At 43.7% G+C, this 24,453-nt stretch overlaps 1 protein-coding gene across 2 annotated transcripts in view; it reads left to right on the forward strand.

Moving 5' to 3' along the window:
• Positions 1–23,442, forward strand: part of LOC135547209 (E3 ubiquitin-protein ligase ubr3-like) — a 41,556-nt gene extending 18,114 nt beyond the window's left edge. Inside the window, exons 26-39 of one of the 2 annotated variants that reach the window (XM_064975986.1) lie at positions 774–907; positions 3,804–3,914; positions 4,018–4,230; positions 4,533–4,669; positions 7,795–7,880; positions 12,376–12,478; positions 14,630–14,730; positions 16,469–16,593; positions 17,574–17,681; positions 17,910–18,035; positions 18,152–18,331; positions 19,210–19,419; positions 19,619–19,758; positions 19,911–23,442. In XM_064975986.1, the coding sequence (XP_064832058.1) occupies positions 774–907; positions 3,804–3,914; positions 4,018–4,230; positions 4,533–4,669; positions 7,795–7,880; positions 12,376–12,478; positions 14,630–14,730; positions 16,469–16,593; positions 17,574–17,681; positions 17,910–18,035; positions 18,152–18,331; positions 19,210–19,419; positions 19,619–19,758; positions 19,911–20,028 (1,892 nt within the window). In that variant the 3' untranslated portion in view covers positions 20,029–23,442. The remainder of the gene's footprint in view (positions 1–773; positions 908–3,803; positions 3,915–4,017; positions 4,231–4,532; positions 4,670–7,794; positions 7,881–12,375; positions 12,479–14,629; positions 14,731–16,468; positions 16,594–17,573; positions 17,682–17,909; positions 18,036–18,151; positions 18,332–19,209; positions 19,420–19,618; positions 19,759–19,910) is intronic. The other variant, XM_064975987.1, reaches the window with a different exon arrangement.
• The last annotated feature ends 1,011 nt before the right edge of the window (positions 23,443–24,453 follow it).

Consider the following 24,453-nt stretch of genomic DNA (forward strand, 5'->3'; position numbering starts at 1 on the left):
AATACGGAGTCATTTGAACAGGGTAGTGTATTTCATAGATAAGAACATTAGCATTCCCTTAGCACGGCCCTTGCCGATTTAAACCAAAACAGTTATTCATGGCAGCTTGGCTCCACCATATTGGAAATCTAATTTTAATAGGTAGTTGAGCTGTTTTAATTGGCTCATTTATCATTCACGTTGATCCCTGGCTGCGTTTTCATACAGCCTCTCACTGCTAAGAGTTAATTTCGATGCCATGCTGCTCAGATAGAGGATCATTCACTGTCATGAAAATAAACTGCATGTTTTATTAGTAATTAGTTGCGGTTTGGGAACACTTGCCGCCTCAAGGTCAAACGAACACCTTATATGATCTGCCAACTGCTATTTCATATGATGCCTATCAAAAGACAATGTAAACGCTAAGTTAATTATCTCCCCGATCATTATTGCACACGGTCGTCTTGTCCTTAGATCGGAAGCCATAATCATTGGGAGCGGGATATTTTTCCCGGACTGCCGCTGATTACTGAGAGGATGTGCGGGAGACGAGCTGTCATTATCGACTGATTTATCACTCACTAATCTCTGTTCCTGATGTGGAAAAGGGGGGAAAACGTCTGCTTTTGACGACAGGCATTCCTTCAACGTGACATGTTTTCCACGCAACCGCTGCCCCTCGATTGTTCTATGTAAATGTTATGCAGACTTATAAATGGGAATCTGAGAGATCCTTATGCGTAGTAATACATTATCACTCACTACGAGCCCCCGTGCTCTGACTCTTTCAGTGCTGGGACACCGATGCAAGAGCGACGAGGCGAAGAAACTGCCAACCACTGACGAGGAGCGCATCTACCCAGCGGACACGTGCGGGGCTGCTCACGACGTCAGGCTGGCTCTCATGCAGAGCTTCTTCAAAGATGTAGGTGTCTGACTCACTCACTTGGTTATTTTGCACACATTTTATAAACTGTATATCTCTCGTGTCTTTGGTTTTGATCTATCAAGTAAAAAGGCTCACTGTAACACACAGGTAAGCATTCCTGTTTTTTGTTGTTTTTTAAAAACATTTTATTGTGTACTTTTCCCCCTTTTTCCTTCCCAATTGTTGTGGTATCCAATTGGTAGTTAGTCTTGTCCCATCGCTGCAACTCCTGTACGGACTCGGGGGAGGCAAAGGTCGAGAGCCATGCGTCCTGCGAAACATGACCCATCCAAGCCGCACTGCTTCTTGACACTGCTCGCTTAACTTGGAAGCCAGCCGCACCAATGTGTCAGAGGAAACACTGTACAGCTGGTGACCGAAGTCAGCGTGCATTGCGCCCGGCTGCAACAAGGAGTCGCTAGAGCGCGGCCGGCTGCGACACTGCCCGGGATCGAATCCGTATCAGTGCCTTAGACTGCTGCGCCACTCGGGAGGCCAGCATTCCAGTCTCTCATGCACATGGAGTGGATTCTCATCATAGATGTTGAACCATTTCTGCCTGAGTGGGTTTCCGGTGATTCAACAGCCTAGTCCCAGCCCCCGGCGAAGTGTGCCTGCCTGTCTGTCAGTAGCCGACTCAACTCAACTGAGTCAAGCGGCAACTACTGCGGGCTATTTGTGTGCTGGAATCAGTAGTTTTTTTTGTTTTTTTTTACTGAAACTTCATTCTATGTCATGACCGAGCTATAGTCGCCACTCAAATCATTCGTAAATCACCAAGTTACGTTTAATCGGCTAGTCTGTCAGTAACTCCAGCAGCCTGAGAGCGGAGATAATGAGGCATGGAGGATTTAGACCTCCCGACAGACCTTCTCCTCCACCTTATTTTTTATTTTTTCCCTCTCTCTCTGACTGGGAGCACTGAGGCAGTTAGTCAGTGACTAAGAAACACTGCCACTGTCTTTCAGTTTTAGCTGCACTGCTATTCTTTCGTTCTTTCTCCAGAGAATGTTACTGCCTTACTGGCACATAGAAATTTAAATTCAGAGTTTAAAACTGCCACTTGCATTTGCAACCCTTTTGACTTGGCAGTGCGACACCTAATTTGAATTGGTTGGTTGGGTGCCAGTGATTGTTTTTTGATTTGTAATTTATTTTTTAATTTGTCATTTATTTTTTGCTTGTCACATTTATTTTTTGGTTCACAATTGGCTTTAAAAAAAACTGAAGATTTATTCAAACATTGGGAATGCAGACCATTCAAAAAGTTTGGTCTGAAGTCTTTGCGATGCGCAATTGTCATTGTGCTCTGTTTTTGAATTAACATTTTGAAAGGCTTTCCTAACAAATCTTCCCAATAAAAAGTTGACTGCAAAGTAGGCCTACCTGGCAGACTTATCACAATTTGTATCAATCGCGGGGCAACTGTAGATATTTGTTTTCCCCCTCCAAACTATCAATGTAAATATATTGTCAAGTTAAAATGTAATTATTTGTGTATGGAGGGTGGGTCATTATAGGCTACTTGCTCAGCCTGCAAATTTAAAGAGAACATTTAAGTGATTCACGCATCATCTGCTTTCCCGGGCCCAGTGTTCTTTGCATTCGGGCCAGTAGCTTTAGCACTGGCCCAGTGTGCCACTGGCAAAATTTCCTGAATGTCAAGCCCTGCGAGTGCATGCTAATTTAAAATATGGCTAGTTGTTTTTAACCTGGTTCTGTATAAAATGCAGTTACATGATGGGACACAGGTCAGGAGAAAATTGGTGTGCCCAAATCATGTGCTGGTGCCATCAACTGAAAAAGTGGAAAAAAGTTTGTCTTGAGCCTTGTAATTCATTAGAAATTTAGTTAAATGAATCTATTGTAAACTCAGCAAAAAAATAAACTTCCTCTCACTGTCAACTGTGTTTATTTTCAGCAAATTTAACATGTATAAATATTTGTATGAACATAAGATTCAACAACTGAGACAAACTGAACAAGTTCCACAGACATGTGACTAACAAATTGAATAATATGTCCCTGTCAAAAGTAAGTCATGTACTGGCTATACGCGAATCCGACCATCACCCCTGGTGAGACAAAACCACGACTCGCCAGGGAAGAGCACTTTTTGCCAGTCCTGTCTGGTCCAGCGACATTGGGTTTGTGCCCATAGGCGACGTCGTTGACGGTGATGTCTGATGAGGACCTGCCTTACAACAGGCCTACAAGCCCTCAGTCCAGCCTCTCTCAGCCTATTGCGGACAGTCTGAGCACTGATGGAGGGATTGTGCGTTCCTGGTGTAACTCAGGCAGTTGTTGCCATCCTGTCCCGCATGTGAGATGTTCGGATGTACCGATCCTGTACAGGTGTTGTTACACGTGGTCTGCCACTGCGAAGACAATCAGCTGTCCGTTCTGTTTCCCTGTAGCGCTGTCTTAAGCGTCTCACAGTACGGACATTGCAATATATTGCCCTGGCCACATCTGCAGTCCTCATGCCTCCTTGCGGCATGCCTAATGCACGTTCACGCAGATGAGCAGGGACCCTAGGTATCTTTGTTTTGGTGTTTTTCAGAGTCAGTAGAAAGGCCTCTTTAGTGTCCTAAGTTTTCATGACTGTGACCTTAATTGCCTACCGTCTGTTAGCTGTTAGTGTCTTAATGACCGTTCCACAGGTGCATGTTCATTAATGTTTCATTGAACAAGCATGGGAAACAGTGTTCAAACCCTTTACAGTGAAGATCTGAAGTTATTTAGATTTTTACGAATTATCTTTGAAAGACAGGGTCCTGGAAAAAGAGACGTTCTTTTCTTTGCTGAGTATATATTTAATTTCCACCGTTATGGAACTTCAAAGGGAATAGACTCTAACCTGTCTTGTGCTGTTCTCTTGTCTGTTTCGCAGAGTTCCTGTCTGCAGTCAGTCTCAATAGGCTGGGATGGAGGTGTGTATGTGCAGACCTGTGGACACACCCTGCACATAGACTGCCACAAGTCCTACATGGAGTCACTGCGGGTAAGAGAGTATCTATACGAGAGTATGGATTGACATAAGAGACATGACATGAGGCAGTCCTACCCTGCCTCTGTAATAATCCCAAGTGCATTTTTTTACACAGAATGACCAGGTGATGCAGGGCTTCTCTGTGGATAAGGGAGAGTTCACCTGCCCGCTGTGCAGACAGTTTGCTAACAGCGTGCTGCCCTGCCGCCCGGGCCGGAGCACCGAGGTGGTCAGCTGGCACATGCCCAGCAACAAGAAGACCTCTGTGCTGGTGAAGGAGGTGGAGGACCTGCAAGAGCAGCTGGGATTTTTCCCAGTAAGCACCACTGTAAGGCAGAGAGGTCTATACAGCTTCACCCCAGTCTGTTCCCCTGATCACTCCATTTTAACGCATCACTAGCTGACAAATGAGACTGACACGAACGATATTGCAGCTTTTTTAGTGGTACCCCAGTTTGACCTCCGTTCATATTGAACTGGTCATCTCCTGGCAAACCTTTGCTGTGGTTTGTTTCCCATACCATACCAGTGATTTGCAAATGCATACCAGTGGGTGACCATTATGTCGAAATTACCATTGTTGTCAAAATGGAGATGCTATGAAGTCACGGTGTAACCTTTCCCCTTCAGACGGAGTCCAACCTCAGTAAGGAGATGGAGTTGGTTATCAAGGACATCAAGAACACCACCCAGAGGAAGTACATGGACTATGGCAAGAACCCGGGTTCCCCTGACAATGACTTCCTCTTCATGTACTCTGTGGCCAGGTGAGTGACACTGCAGTCTGCTCTGAGACTCTTCAAAATAATACAATTTTAGAGACTCCATTTGTCACAGTCATACAGAGAATTCTCAATTTCAAGCTAGACTAAGTGAAAGTGCACCCTGCTGACAGGCCTTGGAGATGTGGGATAGCCCGCAGTGACCAGTCTATCTTTCAGTGATACTGTGTTCCTGTGGCTAGTGACTCCCTCACCTTGCTCCAGTCAGACAGGGAGGTCCTCCTTCACTGCTCTTATTATGCACACCACTGACTATTGTCTGGTGGCCGCTGGCTGCCTGTCCTGTCTGCTCCTTTGTGCTCTTAAAGCCAGCTCCCTGCCTGACATTAGCCTACAATAACTGGGCACAGAAAGAGAATTGCAACCTTTCCTGAGTTTAGCCTAGTTGTATTTTTGTTTTTTTCCCATTGAGTGCACGCACTTCTTCGATTTGAGAAGGGCTGCTTGAAAAGGCTTTTGTACATCAACTTTGGTGTACAGTCGAAGCGTATCGAATTTGTCTTTGTACCTGCATCGGATATATAGAGTATTTTGAAGAAGGGGAAAAATGAAGTTGCTCGGAACCTGTGAAGGTTTTCTTGATTGCCTTTATTCATACCTCTGCTTGTACTGCAGTGTGGGGCTGGAAGTGCTGCTTCTAAGCAGCTTTGTCAGTCACGGCTGCAGTAAAATGGTATTGACTCTGGTTGGTTCCACCATCCTTTGCCTTGTCTTTTATTACCTCTGACTGTATGGATTTATCACTCTGCCTCCCTTTGACTGATTTGAAGAGCTCTTTTTCTCCTGAGCGCTTATTCACAGTTTTGTTGCGCCGTGTGTTAGAGCCCAAATCGTCCTTCCTTGAACAACACGCTCCTCTGTAAAAATCTGGAGGTAGCAGGCGCTCTGCAGTGCTTTTATCATAACCTGAAATTGATCATGCGTTACAGGGAGTAGAGAATGCAACCGTCATTCTATTCTTTCACCAGAGTGTTGTGGGAAGGCCTTGGTCCCTCCCCGACCTCTCCCCGTCCTCATGACACGGTCCACTCAACCGGTTCCTCACCCTGTGCCCGGCAGAAAGAAATCCCTGCTTCCTGTGTCTGGGTTTCTGTTGGCTTTTACAAGTTCAGTGAACAGTGCAAATTGCCTGAGGAATAGACAATTCCTCTGTCACAGGGGCGCTCTTATCAGTAGCAGACAGATTGAGCTTGGCGCAGCTGCATTATCTATGTGAAATTGCTTTTTCATACAGGGAGCCCGAGGATTTTTTCCCCCACCTTCCCAGCCGTTGGGAGGAAATGGCCAGTGGCAGGATCAAAACAACTCCAGTTCAGTCTAACTTTAGCAACAACTACTGTATCTGCTTTTAATATCAATTTATTCTGTTACGGCTTTTATTTCATTATTTGGTGGCGCAAATGTTTATATTAAATGTTTACACGGAAACTGTGGATGAAACAGCTGTTATGCCAACAGCCTAGCTTGTGCAAACTCGGAACCGTTGAAGTTCTGTAATTTGTTGATATGGAATAGCTGGTCCAAAACAAACACAACAACAAATCTGATGGGTTTTTATAAATTGGGGGAAAGTCAAGTCACGCATATATTGAGGATAATTCTGCTAGGTGATGCGTTTAGGTTTTCCCACTAGCCCTACTGTTTTAGGTTGCTAATAGAGCCGAACCAATATGGGATTTTTCGGTCTGATACTCATTTTTTAATGGAGGCAAAAAGTCACATTTTATTTTATTTTTTATTTTTTTATTTTTTACACATTGTGCTCCAAAGGATTAACGTATTCTGTAAATTATGATTTCTTAACACAATATATTAAAATTAACGTTATTTAAGAACATTTTATTTGTGGATTACAGGATATCCACCAAAAAGCAACTATCCTGTATAAATATGGCAGTAAATTATACCTTCTTTAGTTTACTTTCTTAGGTACAACTTAAAGATGTCTATGGCAGTGGATAAGAAGCATTCAAAAGTGTTTGTGCTAAACCACCACAAGGGATGGCTGGTTGAATGAAACTGTCAAGTAAATCTGAAACTGCACTGTCCACAAATACGCGTTGAAATGCAGTAACATGCCGTTTGTAGTGTTTACCACTAGGTGTCAGTTTCAGCGTTTGTCTCGAGTTGATTTACTACAGTGTTTACAACAGTCACAGGTCCTGTAAACAAACACGTAAATGGCAACCTTTGACGAGCACAAGTTGGCTGTTCATTACGACAATGTTTTGTCATAGAAACCATATGTACCATACATTGTTATTAAATAGGACATGTACTGGCTATACATTTCAACTGCAAATGGCATGCGCTGATGACTGTTTTATGCAGGCAAAATCTTGCCGCACTGGTTTTGGTCACACGTTTTCATTTAGTTACCTAACTAAACGTAGCTACTTATCTCATCGTGAATGCAACCACATGGACTGAATGATAAATCTGTGACAACGGTCTTGCTTTTTGCAGATTGTATATTTCACAAAACGAACTAAGCCCATTAGCTAACATAATAGGTCCAGACACTATAACGGTGTTATGTTTGTGTCATGGACGAGTATTCACTCGGGCTAACAGTGTCCAGTGTTCTCGCTAAAGTAGCACAGATTGTTAGCTAGCTAAGCAAACTACCTTGCTGGCTACCTAGCCAGCTAATGTTAACTAAGTGAGAATGTGATGAGGACAAGGCTGCTTGCTTGGTGAAGTGTGTTTCTTGTTTATTTGACCAAGCCTACGGCTGAATGATGTTCCCTCTTCAGGCAACATTACATTTTTTTATGTCATAAAATTAGCAGACTTGTTTATTATATGTTTCTAATGTCGGCGCTTTATCTGTGGGATAAAAAACCGATACAAATATTTGTGAAAGGCTAATATCAGCCGCTAAAATCGGTCAATTGATTAATCGATATGCTCGAGTGGCTACTGCCATATCCGGTAGATGACAAGAAGGAATGTTAATAATCCACTTTTTTGTTGTTGTCCTGTTTCTGAATGGGGGGGGGAAACTCAGTCAGACTCCCTGAGCTAACAATGGCTGTGAAAATGCGTTAATCTTCCTCTTGTCCCTCTAAGTCCAACCAGTATGCTTAGTAATGGTTGTGTTTCCTCAGGACAAACCTGGAGCTGGAGCTGGTGCACCGTGGAGGTAACCTGTGTTCTGGAGGAGCCAGTGGTGCAGCCAAGCGCTCCTGTCTCAGTGAGTACACCACACCATTCTTCTGGTCTTGCTTCCCACTAGATTAACATGAGTGAACCCTCGTCCATCCATATACTCTGCTATACAAAGTGTGTTGTTCCCTGCTCGACCACGTCGCTATTGTGTACATCTGAAGTATGCCCGTCGACCCATGTTTCATATCATCGCATTTAAAAATGAATAATATTTTTTTTAAAGAGCATTAAGTATTTGTCTGTTTACTTTGTTATTTGATGATGAGGTTCATTGGTATTTAGGCTGACGAATACGGTGACTCGTGGGTGGCGGGGACGCCATGTCTCATCGACCTTTTGTGTAATGAAGTGTCAGAGTTGAGATTGGATTGATGTAACCGTTGGACCGTTTGTAAAGATTGTCGATTAGCAGGGAAGGCGAGCTTGGTATCCCAGGTGAGCTGTTGCCGTTGTGTTTTCTGGACATGGATCAAGTGCTGTTGTAGTTGATTGTGTGGCAAGGACGGCCTGCTCTGGGGGGGACTGGGAATGAAGACTGAGTGATGTTGTCCTGAGCTGTGACTGGGCCCCACTGTGACAATGTCAAAGACAAAGCCTCAGAGAATGGTATCCAATGGGAAGACGTGCAGACCGTGTAAGGTTTGCTTTTTGGATTGGCGAGTCGTTTTTAGATCCCCCAAGGTGTTTCTCCTTTATTGTACTTTGTCATTTGAATTGCACCTTTTAAAAAAAAATATATGTTAAACATTACTTTCTCCTAGTCAGAACTGAGCCTGTGGATGAGGGCATCCCATTTCCCCACTCTGTTTTAATTAGTCTGTTTAGTGGTGATGCATTTTAGCCGCTCGCTGCACTAGTGAGAGGCCTGTCATCCTTGATTGGGGCAAAATACATTTCACGCTAGAGGACTGACATTTTCTGAGCTACATTAAGTTGCGTAGCTGCGCTGGCGGGCAAGTAGCAATACATTAGTGATTTGTCTTCGTAGGGAATGGGATATGGAGGGGAACGTGGGACATGCGATAACAACTATAACCCAAGTGAGTTCCTAAGCCATATCCCACAAGGCACTTACAGTGGCAAGAAAAAAGTGTGTGAAGCCTTTGGAATTACTCGGATTTCTGCATAAATTGGTCATCAAATTGAATCTGATCTTCATCTAGGTCACAACAATAAACACAGTGTGCTTAAACTAATAACACACATTATTGTATTTTCTTGTCTATATTAAATACATCTTTTAAACATTCACAGTGTAGGATGGAAAAAGTATGTGAAGCCCTAGGCTAATGACTTCTCCAAAAGCTAATTGGGAGTCAGCTAACCCGGAGTCCAATAAATGAGAAGAGATTGGAGATGTTGGTTAGAGCTGCCTTGCCCTATTAAAAAACACTCACAAAATTTCAGTTTGTTATTCACAAGAAGCATTACCTGATGTGAACCATGCCTCAAACGAAAGAGATCTCAGAAGACCTACGATTAAGAATAGTTGACTTGCATATAGCTGGAAAGGGTTACAAATGTATCTCTAAAAGCCTTGATGTTCATTAGTCCACGGTAAGACAAATTGTCTATAAATGGAGAAAGTTCAGCACTATTGCTACTCTCCCTAGGAGTGGCCGTCCTGCAAAGATGACTGCAAGAGCACAGCGCAGAATGCTCAATGAGGTTAAGCAGAATCCTAGAGTGTCAGCTGAAGACTTACAGAAATCTCTGGAACATGCTAACGTCTCTGTTGACGAGTCTACGATACGTAAAACACTAAACAAGTATGGTGTTCATGGGAGGACACCAAGGAAGAAGTCACTGCTGTCCCCAACAAAACATTGCTGCACATCTGAATTTTGCAATCGAGCACCTGGATGTTCCACAGCGCTACTGGCAAAATATTCTGTGGACAGATGAAACTACAGTTGAGTTGTTTGGAAGGAACACACAACACTATGTGTGGAGAAAAAAAGGCACAACATCAACCTCATCCCAACTGTAAGTATGGTGAAGGAAGCATCATGTTATGTGACTGGTTTGCTGCCTCGGGGCCTGGACAACTTGCTATCATCGACAGAAAATGAATTCCCAACTTTATCAAGACATTTTGCAGGAGAGTGTTATGCTATCTGTCCGCCAATTGAAGCTCAACAGCGGTTTGGTGATGCAACATGACAACGACCCAAAATGCAGAAGTAAATCACCAACAGAGTGGCTTCAACAGACGAATACGCCTTCTGGAGTGGCCCAGTCAGAGTCCTGACCTCAACCCAATTGAGATGCTGTGGCATGACCTCAAGCAGTTCACACCAGACATAACAAGAATATTGCTGAAATAGTTTGGTGAAGAGGAATGGTCCAAAATTCTTCCTGACCGTTGTGCAGGTCTCATCCACAACTACAGAAAACGTTTGGTTGAGGTTATTGCTGCCAAAGGAGGGTCAGCCAGTTATTAAATCCAAGGGTTCACATATTTTTCCCACCCTGCACTGTGAATGTTTACACTGTGTGTTCAATAAAGACATGAACACGTATAATTGTTTGTAAGTTTAAGCAGACTGTCTATTGTTGTGACCTAGACGAAGATCAAATTTGATGACCAATTTATGCAGAAATCCAGGTATTTCCAAAGAGTTCACATACTTTTTCTTGCCACTGTATATTGTTAGGCTCATGAGGATGTCATGGGCTGGGGAGGGGAGCAGGAAATCCCTTGCGTTAAATCAACTGGAGAGTCCACACCTCAAATAGCTTGCATCTGGTTTATCAGCCAGAGAGAAGGTTTTGAATTAGGCCAGTCTACTGATGTAGCCTGCACAGAGAAGACGGCCTTGAACATCCAATACAATACTGTTAGGCCGACACCCACCGTATCACAATGAGATGATCAATTCCTATGGGCACATTTCAAAAGTGTTTGTACACTGGGGGGGGGGGGTAAAAGTAATCTAGGCCCACCATAGGTCACACAGGCATGACTAATCTAGATTAGTGGCTTGGCGGGGTAAAGATCATGGCAAATAGCATGAGCTTTGATAGAAGGCAAGGCCAGATCAATATCTGAAGGCATCTCTATTGATGTTGTCAGACTGTGTGGCTGTGTGTGGGGTGGGGGGGAGTAGAGAAGAGCAGCATGCTGAGGGGGAAGCATGCAGATGGAAGAGGTGGAAGCCATGTGAGCTGCAATTTGAAGCCCGGTTCCCTGCCACCTTGAAGGGCATTGGCTAGCGTTCCTTCCGACACAGTGTCCCTCCTCACATGTTGTCCTCTAGTGGAGAGACTTGAACCCCATCTGACAGGCGGAGGGACTGAATCGGAGTCACTCACCTCCCTCAGCTTCTGGTTTGTATCCTGCTGCTGTTGTGTTTCGACTGTAGAGGGCGGTGTTGCGCTAGTTTGACAGCCATGTTGACAAACACACCTGAAAGTCCATATTGCAGCAGTGGAATTCAATGTGTTGCTGCATTACAGCTGTCATAACTCTCTGGGGTCAAAGTCAAATATTGAGCTACAGGTTTGTTGACAAGGTTGCATGTAAAAAAAAGTAGCCTACACGAGAGCAGGTGGTATAAAGCGTTCGCCTGCTTGTAATCTGAAAAAACAGACATGAGTTACCTCTGTTTCGTTCAGCCATTCCTATGTGGAAAGAATAGAACATGAGCTTAGGAGATCTTATACATTTTGTTCTATGAGATACAGTATCAGTCAGTTAACAAAACCTTTATGTGCTTCAAAATTCACATATCTTCTAGAACAAAACGTATAAGATCTCCTAAGCCTGTGCATACCTTATTTTCAGTATTAATCCAAAATCTCAATTTTCCCATAGACTTTGTCCAACGAACCATGGTGCAATTGGTACATACAAAAATATGCTATATCCCTTTCGGGTAAAATTTTCATATTTCCAATACACTTTTAACTATGGCCCTAATGAACACTAACCTAGTGGGCTGTTGTGTGAGGCCACTATAAGAAGTAGGTTAAATTGTTTTTGAGCAAATTACATAAGAGGACACTGTTCCAGGAGGTGATAACATTTTTGTTTGTGTGTGCGTGCGTGCACCTTGGTGCAGCAGGTAGCCTAGTGGTTAGAGCGTTGGTTGCAAGATCGAATCCCCGAGCTGATGAGGTAAAAATCTGTCGTTCTGCCCCTGAACAAGGCAGTTGTTCCTATACACTGTTCCTAGGCCGTCATTGTAAATAAGAAATTGTTCTTAACTGACGTGCCTAATTAAATTTAAAAAGAAAGGTGTGACACTCTTCATGGTACACAGTGAACAGGTGTGACTCCTGACCAGAGGATAGCTGGGAGCAGAGTAGTGCCGTCTATCCATCTGGCCTGCTGTCTCCCAGCCAAACCATTACGCTCAGTGCAATCAAATCAACTGTATTTGGCATTTGATTCATTGATCGTGGGCGCTGGCCTACTGACATGCAGGTGGACAGTTTTACAGTAGCTGTCTCATTTCTGTGCCAGTGTTCTGATCTATCTCGCTGACCATTTTTAAAATTTCTCCTCTGTCTTTCAGATCAGCTGTTCCACGTGCTTGCCATGCACATGCGTCTGTACAGCATTGATTCTGCTTACAACCCCTGGACCAGGTTGACCCAGGTGGCCCTGAGCAGAGACAAGTGAGTGACGGCTATCCTGACGCTACACCACACAGACCTTTTCATCTACTTTGGCCTCTCCTCGTCCTGCAATCCCACTACACATATGGCTGTCTTATCACAAACTCCGCCACACACCCTGCATCAGCCAAACACACTGAACCTCTCTCCCCCCGAATCCTGCAGCTCCACCTCACCTGACATCTCTATAGCCCTCTCCTGATCCCAGTTTATCCTCACAGCACCCTAGCACAGCCTATAATCAGTGCCACTTTCCCCTCATGCTCAACACCACCACATCCTGCGTGCCCTGACAGCTTTTCCTCCAGGCAAAGAGGATTTAAAAACGGAGAAGGAACCCATGTGTGGTTGCCATAGATGCCAATAATTGCTGCATCTGGCAAATTACCGGGTGCTCCACAGAGAGCGAAACGACCCCTTCAGACGCTGCACCGAGAAACAACTGCCCCACACATCTCAGCCCTCCCCCGCCCAGCGTCATCTTTCACAGCATCGTAGAAACCGAGACATTTAACAAGGCAGTCTCCTTCACACGCTCGGTCTCTCCACACTGCTTGTTTGTGTAGCATCAGGTGTGCTCTCGGGCGTCAGTTTGCCTTCCGAGGTTTACAGCCTTGAGAGCGATCAGCATCCCACTCGTATAACACTTCGCACTATTAGATAAGCTAACGACCTCTCTCCCTCCCGAGACGGCTTTTACACCTGTTACTATTTAAATGCTTCGAGCCATGCAGGCATCTCGGTGGAGCAATTTTGTGTTAAAAATACCTTGTTAGGGATTCGGAAGGCAGCTATGTCACTGACACCCTCATGCAACCGTGTAGCTCTATTTAAACGGGACAAGGGAATGACGACGCTCATGCCTTCCAGACAGTGACCTAGACATTCACTTTTTTCATATCCTTTCACATATGTCCATTTTTGTGGATGCGTTTCACTTTTTTTTTGTTTTCAAAAGACCTGCATTGCTCATTGTATGTATTGGTCATCTGGATTTGACTGCAATTTAGCTGCGAGTGCTGCATACTGTAGTTTAGTCTTTTGCATGAGAGGGAATTAAAAGCACATTGCTGCGTCAGTTTTTCTGTTGTACGCTAGAATAAAATGGAATGCATTATTGTGTAAGTGTGGCCCCTTTTCAGTCGAAATCCCTGGACGTCTCCTTAAGGTAGAGTGGAGATTAGAGGCTCTCTCTGTGGGCAGCCAGAAGAAAACAAACCATTTTTTAAAATGGAGACGGCAAACAACAATCTTCAGTATGTGGCTCCAGCTGCATTATAGCAGTGAGTCACGGGATATAAAGGAAATATGCTTTGCTTTCCCCCACTGCATTAAAGTGGAGGGCAATTAGAAAGTGTGTGTTGTCATTGTTTTTTTAAGCAACGTTTTCAAGTGCAGCGTATATATTCAAGGGAGGACTTTGCTCTTGGCCCTGACAAGATAAAAAGCAATAGGATATGTATAGTGTGTACATAACCTCACTCCATTTAATGGTTTTCCTAACATTCCCCTACCAATGCCAAGTTATTGGGAATGGTCAGGGGTTGTAAAATGGCCAGGATTGATTTTGGGAAATTCGGTTAAACCTTTACACAAACATTTGATTTGTGTTCTACCATTCAATGTTATAAATTAGGACTTTTCCACCTGTTCTGCAGTGCAATACAAGTATCGAGGAATTCTCTCTAAGGAAAAACAATATATATTTTTTTCATTTCATGAATAAAAATAATTCACCTTGGGAGATCGAACTTGATCATAACAAACACATTTTAGAGCCCACAACGGCAGTCCATTTTATGGGGGGTTTGTTTACGTAGTCTTTCTAGGGCAGACCAGGGCTTTTGGCACCGGTAGGCTGCTACACAGTAGCCAACCAGCAGAGCTTGTGACTTCACGCTCCAGACCGGACACAGGATTCACCCAGGCCACGATCGTATTCAAATTGAACGTGCGTTCCTGGAACGGTCTTCCGGTGGCTGTTCCGGCCCATTTCCACCCCCTAATAAAACCTTTTACGGGTACCCACAGTTTCTTGTTAAACTACATACTTTACTCTTAATGAGCGTGCTGTATGTTTTTCAACACGTCTTTAAAAATCCTTACCCTGAGCTTGTATTGGTAAAAGGTTCCATGTGTTGTTCCCTACAGCTGCCTGGATGACGAGAGACCAGAAGTCCCCATGCTGTTCAGAGACTGCCCATCCCTGCTGATCATCTTTGTGTTGACCATGCCACAGCCGCTACGCAAAGGTGCTGTCACTGTTCTTACTATCCTGACTGTGTTTTCCCGATCAGTCCAAAGGGACCGGGAGGGGATGGTGGGTTAATGAGGCTACAGAGGGATGTTTTTCAGTGGCTGGGTCAGAACGGCAAACCGTTACCAGTCCGAATCATGACTGAATGTAGGGAGGGGTCTTATCTGTTCCCTCTTTTTTTTTTTGTATTTGGCTGTGAGGAGCAGAATGACATGGATCGCTTTATGGAGGCCGCCCGCTTCACATGCCCTTCATCTCCAGCTGAGCGCTTCCTGTTTGAGCTCCTCCAGGCTCGGCACCGTGCGCCTGGGGAGGGCCACCACGTTGGAGGCCAGGTTGCAGCAATCATAGGCCTACTTACTGGGTGCCATGCCACACAAAGCTGATAATTTCAGTGATTACTGAACTGACTGAACCCATGGACACTGAGGTGGTTTGACGCCTGAAGATCTCTCCTAGCATCAGAACAGGGGCGAGATAATCAACTCTGTTAAACCAATATACAAGTTATAAAGAGCCATTGGTTCTGTGAGGGGATATGTCTGTGACAGGTTTTTTCTCTCAAACGAAAGCCATTTCACAGCTATAAGATCACTCCTCCATATCGACTGTAACACTTCCTTACATTGCCCTAAAGAGTCTGCCGGGGAAAAGGGCACTCAATGTCTTATTAGCTTTTAGATGGTCTTTGTATAGTTTTTCAATTCCACATTGATTAAGCCAAAATAAGCATGACGGTCCTCATTGTGGAATGGTGAATTGATTGTAATACATCACAATGAGAGATGGGTGTGAATTAAGCATTTTATTAAAGTCGTTGCATGGCGATCAGGACGTGCCTGGGTTTTTGTCGTGTTTAGAGTGGATAGGTGGGAGGGGTGGGGAGGTCCTAACAGCCTGTGTGTCCTTCATGGATGTAAAGGGGTTGTCTTTTCAATGTGCTGACGCAACACAATGGACCTGTCACCAGCACCACTCTCCTGAGGAGGGCAAATAATGGCGCTCATTGTATTTCTTGTCACTTCAAATCCAACGCCTATTTCCACCTGGCGGCCTGGGTGCCAGCTGCCTCCTGCTAATTACCAGTCTCTATTTGATGAGCCTTTATAAACACTGGAGATGAGAGCCATTCCTCTGGAGACCAAATGCAACCTATTGACTTGTCTTCTAGCCCAATAAAAATGGTGTCAATCTCTTGTAGGCACCCTGATTTCCCAGCTTACAGAGCATTCTAGGCCTCTTAAGTAATTTATTTTATTCCGGTTGCTCATAAATGAAACTGCTTTCTATTTAACAAGCTGTTCTAAGTAGTAATTGGGAAGAGAAAATATTTCTAAATCGATGTGTTGTTCCACTCAGTAAGTGGTCTGTGTAGATAACACATCTTGGCTATTGTGATTTCCTATTTTGGCTGAATGCTAGGATGATCTATTCACATCCATAATTGTCAAAATGCCAATGAAGGGCAGTATTTGCATATTCTCCCAAAACAATAGGTGTTGCCATCATACTCCTGTTTTTTATGCTAAGCAGTCTGTCATCCATAACAGTAGTTATTCCAATGAGAATGGCAACAACTTAATTATAAATCTGTTATGATTCTCAAAACAATGAGACGGTCGGCCGAGTGTCATGACCAGGAAAACGTATGTGCGACACGATATATTTGTTCCTCTGACATTAGTGCACCTAACCTGGGTCTGTGCATCGCCTCTCTCTCTCTGTCCCTGTAGAACACTTCATCTGTCTGGTGAGGATGCTGTACAACCTGCAGTACACCCAGGCCCTGGCTGCTCTCTCGGCCAAGTTCAGCCCCGAGGAGAGGCAGGCCTGGAGCACGTCTGGAACTCTCAAGAAGGTAATGGAGATATCACCCTCATCGCCGTACTGCTGCTTTGTACTCTACCCAAGGGCCTTAGGATGCACTGGCTTCACAACATATCTATACTTTCTACTTGTTATCCCTGGGACCTGTTTACATCTGTGGCAAATGAAGGTGTGATGCAAATTAAGATTAAGACCTGGCCACGAGTTCTGTTAAGCAGTTTGGGCTGTAGATATATCGATCATCGTTAACAAGGAGAGAGTGATTACCGGAGCTGGTTGGCATTAATTGGCTATTCATCTTCAGTCTATTAAATCTGTATTAGCGAGTGGCTGGTTGGAATGTAAATGGGCCAACAGCAAAATGCCTCCCCTTCAGGGTGTTTTCGATCTATTGTGGCGCAGCTGAATATCTTACCCCACTTTGTCACGAACAGTGTAGCACTCTCTCACAAGCTGTCATTAAGACGGCTTGGAAATCCTCATTGTTAACACAGGCCACATTTGGAGTGATGTCATTGTATTTAAATTGCTGTAGATAAAAAGACGGTCTCAACCGAGATCCCGAGCCCAGAGGAAGGAAATCCAAAGACATTCAATTCCTCCCGCTATAAATCTTTGACAGAGAACACCAGGCTAGATAAGACTGGCTGCTGTTTTCTATTCCCCCCCCCCACCGTGAGCTTGATAAACGCTATCAGATCATTATTTCAATCAGTTGAATTTGATCAGAACACTCAGTCATTTCTTGGTGCCTATTTCTTTTATTGCATAAAAATTATTATTTATTATTCTGCGTTAGTTATTTTATACAGTGCACATTTTAAAGGGAGGTACGGGGGTTGGAGACACTGCAGCACACTTGACAATGGACTGCTTGAATATCATATGAAGCTGGTCCAGTGGCGTGAGACTCCTGAGAGCCTAATTGTGTCATACTGCTGTTGTACTACAAAAAGTATTATGTACTCTCAATGTGTCACCTCTCCACTGCCTTTGGACCATCTCCCACAGAATGCTTTCAATGCCGAGAAGTCCTATGAAGCTCTTCTCAGCCATGTCATCACTGAGCTGTCCAAGGTGAAGACTGTGTATGACGTGAACACTGACGAGCCATCCATGGTAAGCCATATCAAGTTCCGTAAAAATATATTAAACCATTTCAAAGCTGCCAAGCTCCCAGTACTTGGCTAGCCAGCCCCCCCACCCCACCCTCAGTTGTCTTTATTTTTTTACATGATAAATTGACCATTTAACACCATCTGTGCTCTCTCTGAAGGAGATCTATATCACCCCATTATCTGTTGAGAGGTTATTGATGAGGCATTACTCCTGTGCTTCCTTTCCCAGCTGAGCTCCAGTGTGTGGTCCCCACAGTCCATAGAGTACAGCCTCCAGCAGTTCTGCCTGCCTTACCTCCGCCTCTCCTGTCTCCTGCAGCACCATCTTTATGGGGACAACCTGTCAGGCTGCCCGGTATGGTTACTGCTACTGTTGCGCACCTCCCCACCTCTCTGCCTGCCTGCGTCTCTGTTCCATAGCTGCTCCAACCTCACGGCTTTAACTCATACTGACCATTTGTTCTGTTTCAGGAGGAAGAAGAGTTCTCAGGCCTGGCTGGCTGTTTAGGGCTCCTTGACCCAGCCCCTCAACCATCTAACCCCATGTACAGTGCCTCATGTCTGGACTGGACGGTCAGTGCTTTCGACCTGATGTCTCAATGGTGCTCTGAGGTCACAGGGCTCGCCGACACTCAGGCTGAGAAATCAATGGTAGGTTTGAGGCTGAGCACTTCTCTCCACCAATCGTTCTCCAGTATAGCGTCTCCAAAACACCAATGGTGGCGTCATTCTTTTCCCTTGTTCTTTTGGTACTAGTGACACCATGCGTTAGCTGTGGCACTGAATATAACCCCTCTTCACCTCTGGGAGTGATGGTTTTTCACACACTACCTGTGTCAATCAGCACTGTCCTTTTCTGCCATACATCACACAATGAAATCTCCCATCGCTTCACACGGCCATTCCGGATGATTCCCGCATACCTTTCAACTGTGGACATTGTTTATTGTCGCACCCTGTGGAGCTGAAGGGCATACACAAAATGTGGCATATAGGAACTTTTAAGGATTTATTCGGTAGAAGGCTTAAAACAGGCCAGCTTTTATTTCCTATATTTCTAAATCCTTTTTAGTAGCAAGTGGAGAGACTCAATGCCCAAACTGAAATGAATGTACAGTAACCTCAGTGTTTCTTGGGCTGATGCTTAGAGGAGCAGGAAACAAAGTGCTGTGGTATTTTCTTCGATGTCTTAAGGCTGCTGAGCCGGGCCGATGAGTCCGCTTACTAGAAGAGTCTATTGACAGTAGGTTAGAGAGCGAGTGGACGAGCACATGGTTAAATGAAAGGGACTTCGGATTCAGCTCTCGAGCGATTGGATTGGCTTTCGTAAGTTATGGGCTGCTGAAGTTTAGGCCTACCGTGGACACAGCACAATCGTGAGCCAGATAAAGCCCCCCCCCAGCTCCCATTGTCTATAAAGTCTGCACAATGTGGTCCGAGCTGTTACAAAAGATTGCCTAGGGCACAAAGTTGGGGTTCGTAATTGGAATAATGTTGTGACTTGCCGTGGTTAATTTCCCTCCATCCAGACTTTGCTTGTCCAGGATCTGCAGTGGGCCTCCCCTCACCTCCTCCACTTACCAGACAACTACAACACCATCTTCCAGTACTACCACAAGAAGGCCTGCACTGCCTGCAAAAAAGTTCCAAAGGACCCGGCGCTTTGCCTCGTCTGTGGCACCTTCGTCTGCCTCAAAGGGCTGTGCTGCAAGCAGCACGGGATCTGCGAATGCGTTTGGGTGAGTGGCCCTGCTTTTCAAAGGCCATATTAGACTATATCTGATATATTTCTTATTCAGCGAGTGGCTTCATTTTTTTAGGTCATTGATGGATAGTGTTACTCTCTTGTACAAAATAAGAACTTGCATGTTTGGGTGGCGCTGCTGGGTGCAGAGGACAATGTGTTTTGGTGAATAGGTTGTGTGTGTCTGTCTTTAGCACTCTCAACACTGTGGCGCCGCCACAGGCATCTTCCTATTGATCAACGCCTCGGTCATCATCATCATCCGAGGACACCGCTTCTGCCTGTGGGGCTCCGTTTACCTGGATGCCCATGGAGAGGAGGACCGCGATCTACGGTACAAATACACGCCATATACCCTTTGCATTACACTTCAGTTTCATCTCACACAATCATCTTGTCAGGTTCTCACTAGAATGGTTGATGTGGGGGGGGACTATGCTGAAAACATTGTTTGAAATCACATTTTCTATTCTGTTTTTTTTACAGCCGTGGAAAGCCCCTGTTTCTATGTGTGGAGAGGTATAGAGTGCTGGAGCAACAGTGGGTCTCGCACACCTTCGATCACATCAACAAGCGCTGGGGGCCTCACTACAACGGACTGTAAGGTCACCTGAACCCACACCCTGATGGGAAAGAATCTCTTTGGTTTATGTGTCTGCCTCTGTAAAACATATGGGAATCTTATCATGTGATATAAACAAACATGCAGTGAGGGTATTACTGCCACAGCCTTGGTTTATGTGAAGTTTTGTGTACAATCATGCCTAAAGACTAACCGTGTGTGTTTTTTTTATTTAAGTGATTTACTGTGTGGATTTTAACTGGGAGAAAGCACAACTTTGCCCAGTAACAGATTGGTTCTGAAGTGGTTTAGAAGACAGAAATATTTTTTGGGGGGGGCTCAGTTGGGTGAGTATTTGTACACTGATTGGCTAACAGTATGAGCTCGAGAGATATACATATAGACAAATTTGCCCTTGGTAATGTTAATGATAAGCATATTGTCACAATGTATGGGTTGGTGCATATCGCTCATTTTTCAGACTTTGTACTGCTGGCATGGGTTTAAAGCTCTTGATAAGTATAGCGATGTTATTGCAAATTGTGTTCTCGGTGTGTTTGTTGGGACATTATGGTAGGTGACAAGTCCACTCAGAGTTTATTGCCGTCAAGCACAGGCTCTTCTTTTTTACAGTGTAGTTGCAATTCATCCTCAGGTATATTTTTTTTGTTGCTGTAGTTTAGAATACAACATTTTAAATATTTAAATAAATGCTGGTGCTCATTGTTCAAATAAGTAATTTTACTTTTTGTAAAGATTTTTTATTTTCTAAAGAAATAAATGCTTTACGTTTATGGTAGATGACTGGCAAACATGGTCACCATCGCTATTGGTCTTTGCAGTCCTGCCTTTACTTAGGCTCCGGCCAGGTCCCTGAGGAAACTCAATGACCACTCACCAGTCCGGCCACAGTAGAGTACACATAAGACTGGTGTGGAGTATCTGTCTACTGTAATTGGCATGTTCTTTTTCCAAAACTTCCATTGCTGAGAATCATTTCAAGTGCATTGGGATTTTGCTAGAGTTAAAATATTTGAATTTGGGGACTCAATGCATAAGTTATACTACTGATATGGCATTCTGTAAGGGAATGGTTGTAGTTTCATCTTTTTATGCTGATGAAGACTTTTGCAGTTTTAGATAGTACAGTTGAATATTTCTTTTGTGAGTACATGGGCAATACTTGGTTTGGCCTTTCACATTTCCTTTGAGTTGCTCTGTGAAGTTATAGTAAATGTATTGGAAGATGTATATGGGCGCATAATGCAAAACCCTATCTTTGATTAACTAAAGGAACTAGTTGAAGATGGCTTTCGGTCTCTTCAAATTGTTATCTTTGAAACTCCATAAGATGTCATTTAGTTGGTTTTGAGAGGTGTAATAGTGTTAACCTTAACATAACACATGGATGTCATTCACCTAATCCACACTTGTGGTACAATATATTTTTTTATACTGTCAAATAACCAATCTGTTTATTTGCTTTTGGTTGCCAAAGGTTATAATTAAAGTAGCTATATTTACCGTGCCTTCGGAAAGTATTCAGACCCCTTGACTTTTTCCACATTTTCTGTTCGGGCTTATTCTGAAATTGTTTTTTGACCCCAATTTACACACACTACCCCATAATGATAAAGCAAAAATAGTTTTTTTTAAACAACTAACAAACTGATATCACATTTACATAAGTATTCAGACCCTTTACTCAGTACTTTGTTGAAGCACCTTTGGCAGCCATTACAGCATCGAGTCTTCTTGGGTATGATGCTACAAGCTTGGCTCACCTGTATTTGTGGAGTTTCTCCCATTCTTCTCTGCAGATCCTTTCCAGCTCTGTCAGGTTGGATGGGAAGTGTTGCTGCACAGCTTTTTTCAGGTCTCTCCAGAGATGTTCGATCGGTTTCAAGTCCGGGCTCTGGCTGGGCCACTCAAGGACATGTGTGCTTAGTCGTTGTCCTGTTTGAATGTGAACCTTTGCCCCAGGTCTTGCGCTATCTGGAGCTTGTTTTCAAGGATCTCTGTTCTTTGCTCTGTTCATCTTTGCCTCGATCCTGACTAGTCTCCCAGTCCCTGATAAACCTCCCCACAGGATGATGCTGCCACCACTATGCTTCACCGTGATGGTGCCAGGTTTTCTCCAGACGTGATGCTTGGCATTCATGCCAAAGAGTTCAATCTTGGTTTCATCAGACCAGAGAATCTTGTTTCTCATGGTCTGAGTCTTTAGGTGCGTTTTGACAAACTCCAAGCGGGCTGTCGAGCCTTCAGTTTGGCTAGGCGGCCAGCTCTAGGAAGTCTTGGTGGTTCCAAACTTCCATTTAAGAATGATGGATGCCACTGTGTTCTTGGGGACCTGCAGAAATGTTTTGGTACCCTTCCCCAAATCTGTGCCTCGACACAATCCTGTCTCGGAGCTCTACAGACAATTCCTTTGACCTCATGGCTTGGTTTTTGCTCTGACATGTACTGTCAACTGTGGGACCTTGTCTAGACATGTGTGTGCCTTTCCAAATGAAGTCCAATCAATTGAATTTACCACAGATGGACTCCAATCAAGTAATAGCAACATCAAGGATGAAAATGGAAACAGGATGCACCTGAGCTCAATTTCAAGTCACATAGCAAAGGGTCTGAATACTTATGTAAGTAAATAAGGTATTTCTGTTTTTTTTGTTTTTAATACATTTGCAAACATTTTTAAACCAGTTTTTGCTTTGTCAATATGGGTTATTGTGTGTAGATTGCTGAGGATTTTTTTTATTTATTTTTATCCATTTTAGAATAAGGCTGTAACTTAACAAATTGTGGAACAAGTCAAGGGGTCTGAATACTTTCCGAAGGCACTGTATAAGGAAGACATTCCCCTATGCCTAAATTTCTCCAAGTTTAAATTAAGATATTTCCTTGGGTCATGGATGCATTCCAACATAAGACATCGGACTTCAATACCCATAATATACCATGGTCATGAGATTGTTTTAATCACAGTTTTTGAGTTTGGTGTCTGAAATGCTTAGTTTCAATTACCATGTCTCCAACTGGAAGAGTCGATAAATCTGAAGTTGTGCCTGAAAGAGTAATATTGCCTTGTTTCGTGAAAAATCCCTGGGTAATTAATTCTGGTGAAAAGATTTGGTGAATTGCTGGTCCACATCGTGCTCAAAGGAGGTACATTTTAAGGGGGAAAAAACGCGCATGCTGCTTATGTGTACTGTTTCCCTTCCCTTTCTTTTTGCAGTCCCCACTTTGTACATGACTGCAACAGAAAATCCAATGAGTGAGTGTACATGCTAATTGAAAGCTTTTTGTGTGTTCACCTGTATGAATGAAAATCAGAAAACACAGTACATTACTGTAGGTGCTGATTCATACTTTCTGAGTTGGATCAGAAAGTGTGACTTAGACATTTATTGCAAAATGTAACATATGTGAATAAAATATAAACTGACTCGTTTATCTTCATTGTCCACGCTAACGTATTTTAGATTTCCCTATGGACCAAATTATTTTATTCTCACTAGTTTTCTTCCCTGTCCCATTCAGTGTAGTTAATTAACATAATTGGCCTGCAGCAAAGTCCCTTGTGCTTCCGGTGTCTACGCTGGCTATGATTTCTCAGGACATCAAGTCAGAGGTTAGCTCCATGGTAACCCTTAATAGTAGGTCTCTTAGCACTAACATGTATATCCTGTTCTTAAATTCAACTGTTCAGTACAGTTGGGAAAATAAGAAACTGAATGGTTCAAATGGAAAATAATTCTACACAAAAAGTGACAGGTAACCACTCTCCCCACATTGTTTCTCCCAGCCACTCGGTCAACATTCTGCTCTCCGCTCTGGTCATATGGGAAAAGCCCATCTCCCTTTCTACACCACCATTATAAGCAGCCTCTCTTCTGTGTTCTTGTCAAATTTGTATTATTGCATATAGGAAATGTATTGGTACAGTGCTTACATCATGAGAAGCTCCCCCCCCAAAAAACATACTATAATTGAAAAACACAATTACATAATTGATTCAGATTCATCAAATTGTTGCAACTAGAGGATCTCAGGGCATTGTTGCAGAAATGTGCAGATGGAACAGATCATTGCTCTGGGAGTGCTATGGATCACTTACTCATTGGCTGAACATTGTAGATTAAATCTGGCTCCTATCTGAAATAACTTTACAGGAAGAGCTATCATTTCTACTTTGGCACATATATTCAGTGGCTTTGTCTTTGTAGTTAGGAATAAAGGATGCTGTGCAATTTGGTTGAGTTCAATTCAAACATTTTAAAGGAGAAACAGGTTTGGCAAATAGGCCAATCACAATGCGTTGTTGCCGGGAAATGAGGGCATCTCATGCCAACTATGACAGCAACAGATTTGTGCACTGAAGTAAAATTGAGTTGAAATTGCAAAGACTAAAGGCCTCTCCAACGAAATTACCAATACCTTACAAAGCCTCTATGTCATGGCATC

The sequence above is a fragment of the Oncorhynchus masou genome, chromosome 10 (assembly GCF_036934945.1).
Source record: "Oncorhynchus masou masou isolate Uvic2021 chromosome 10, UVic_Omas_1.1, whole genome shotgun sequence".
NCBI lineage: Eukaryota > Metazoa > Chordata > Actinopteri > Salmoniformes > Salmonidae > Oncorhynchus > Oncorhynchus masou.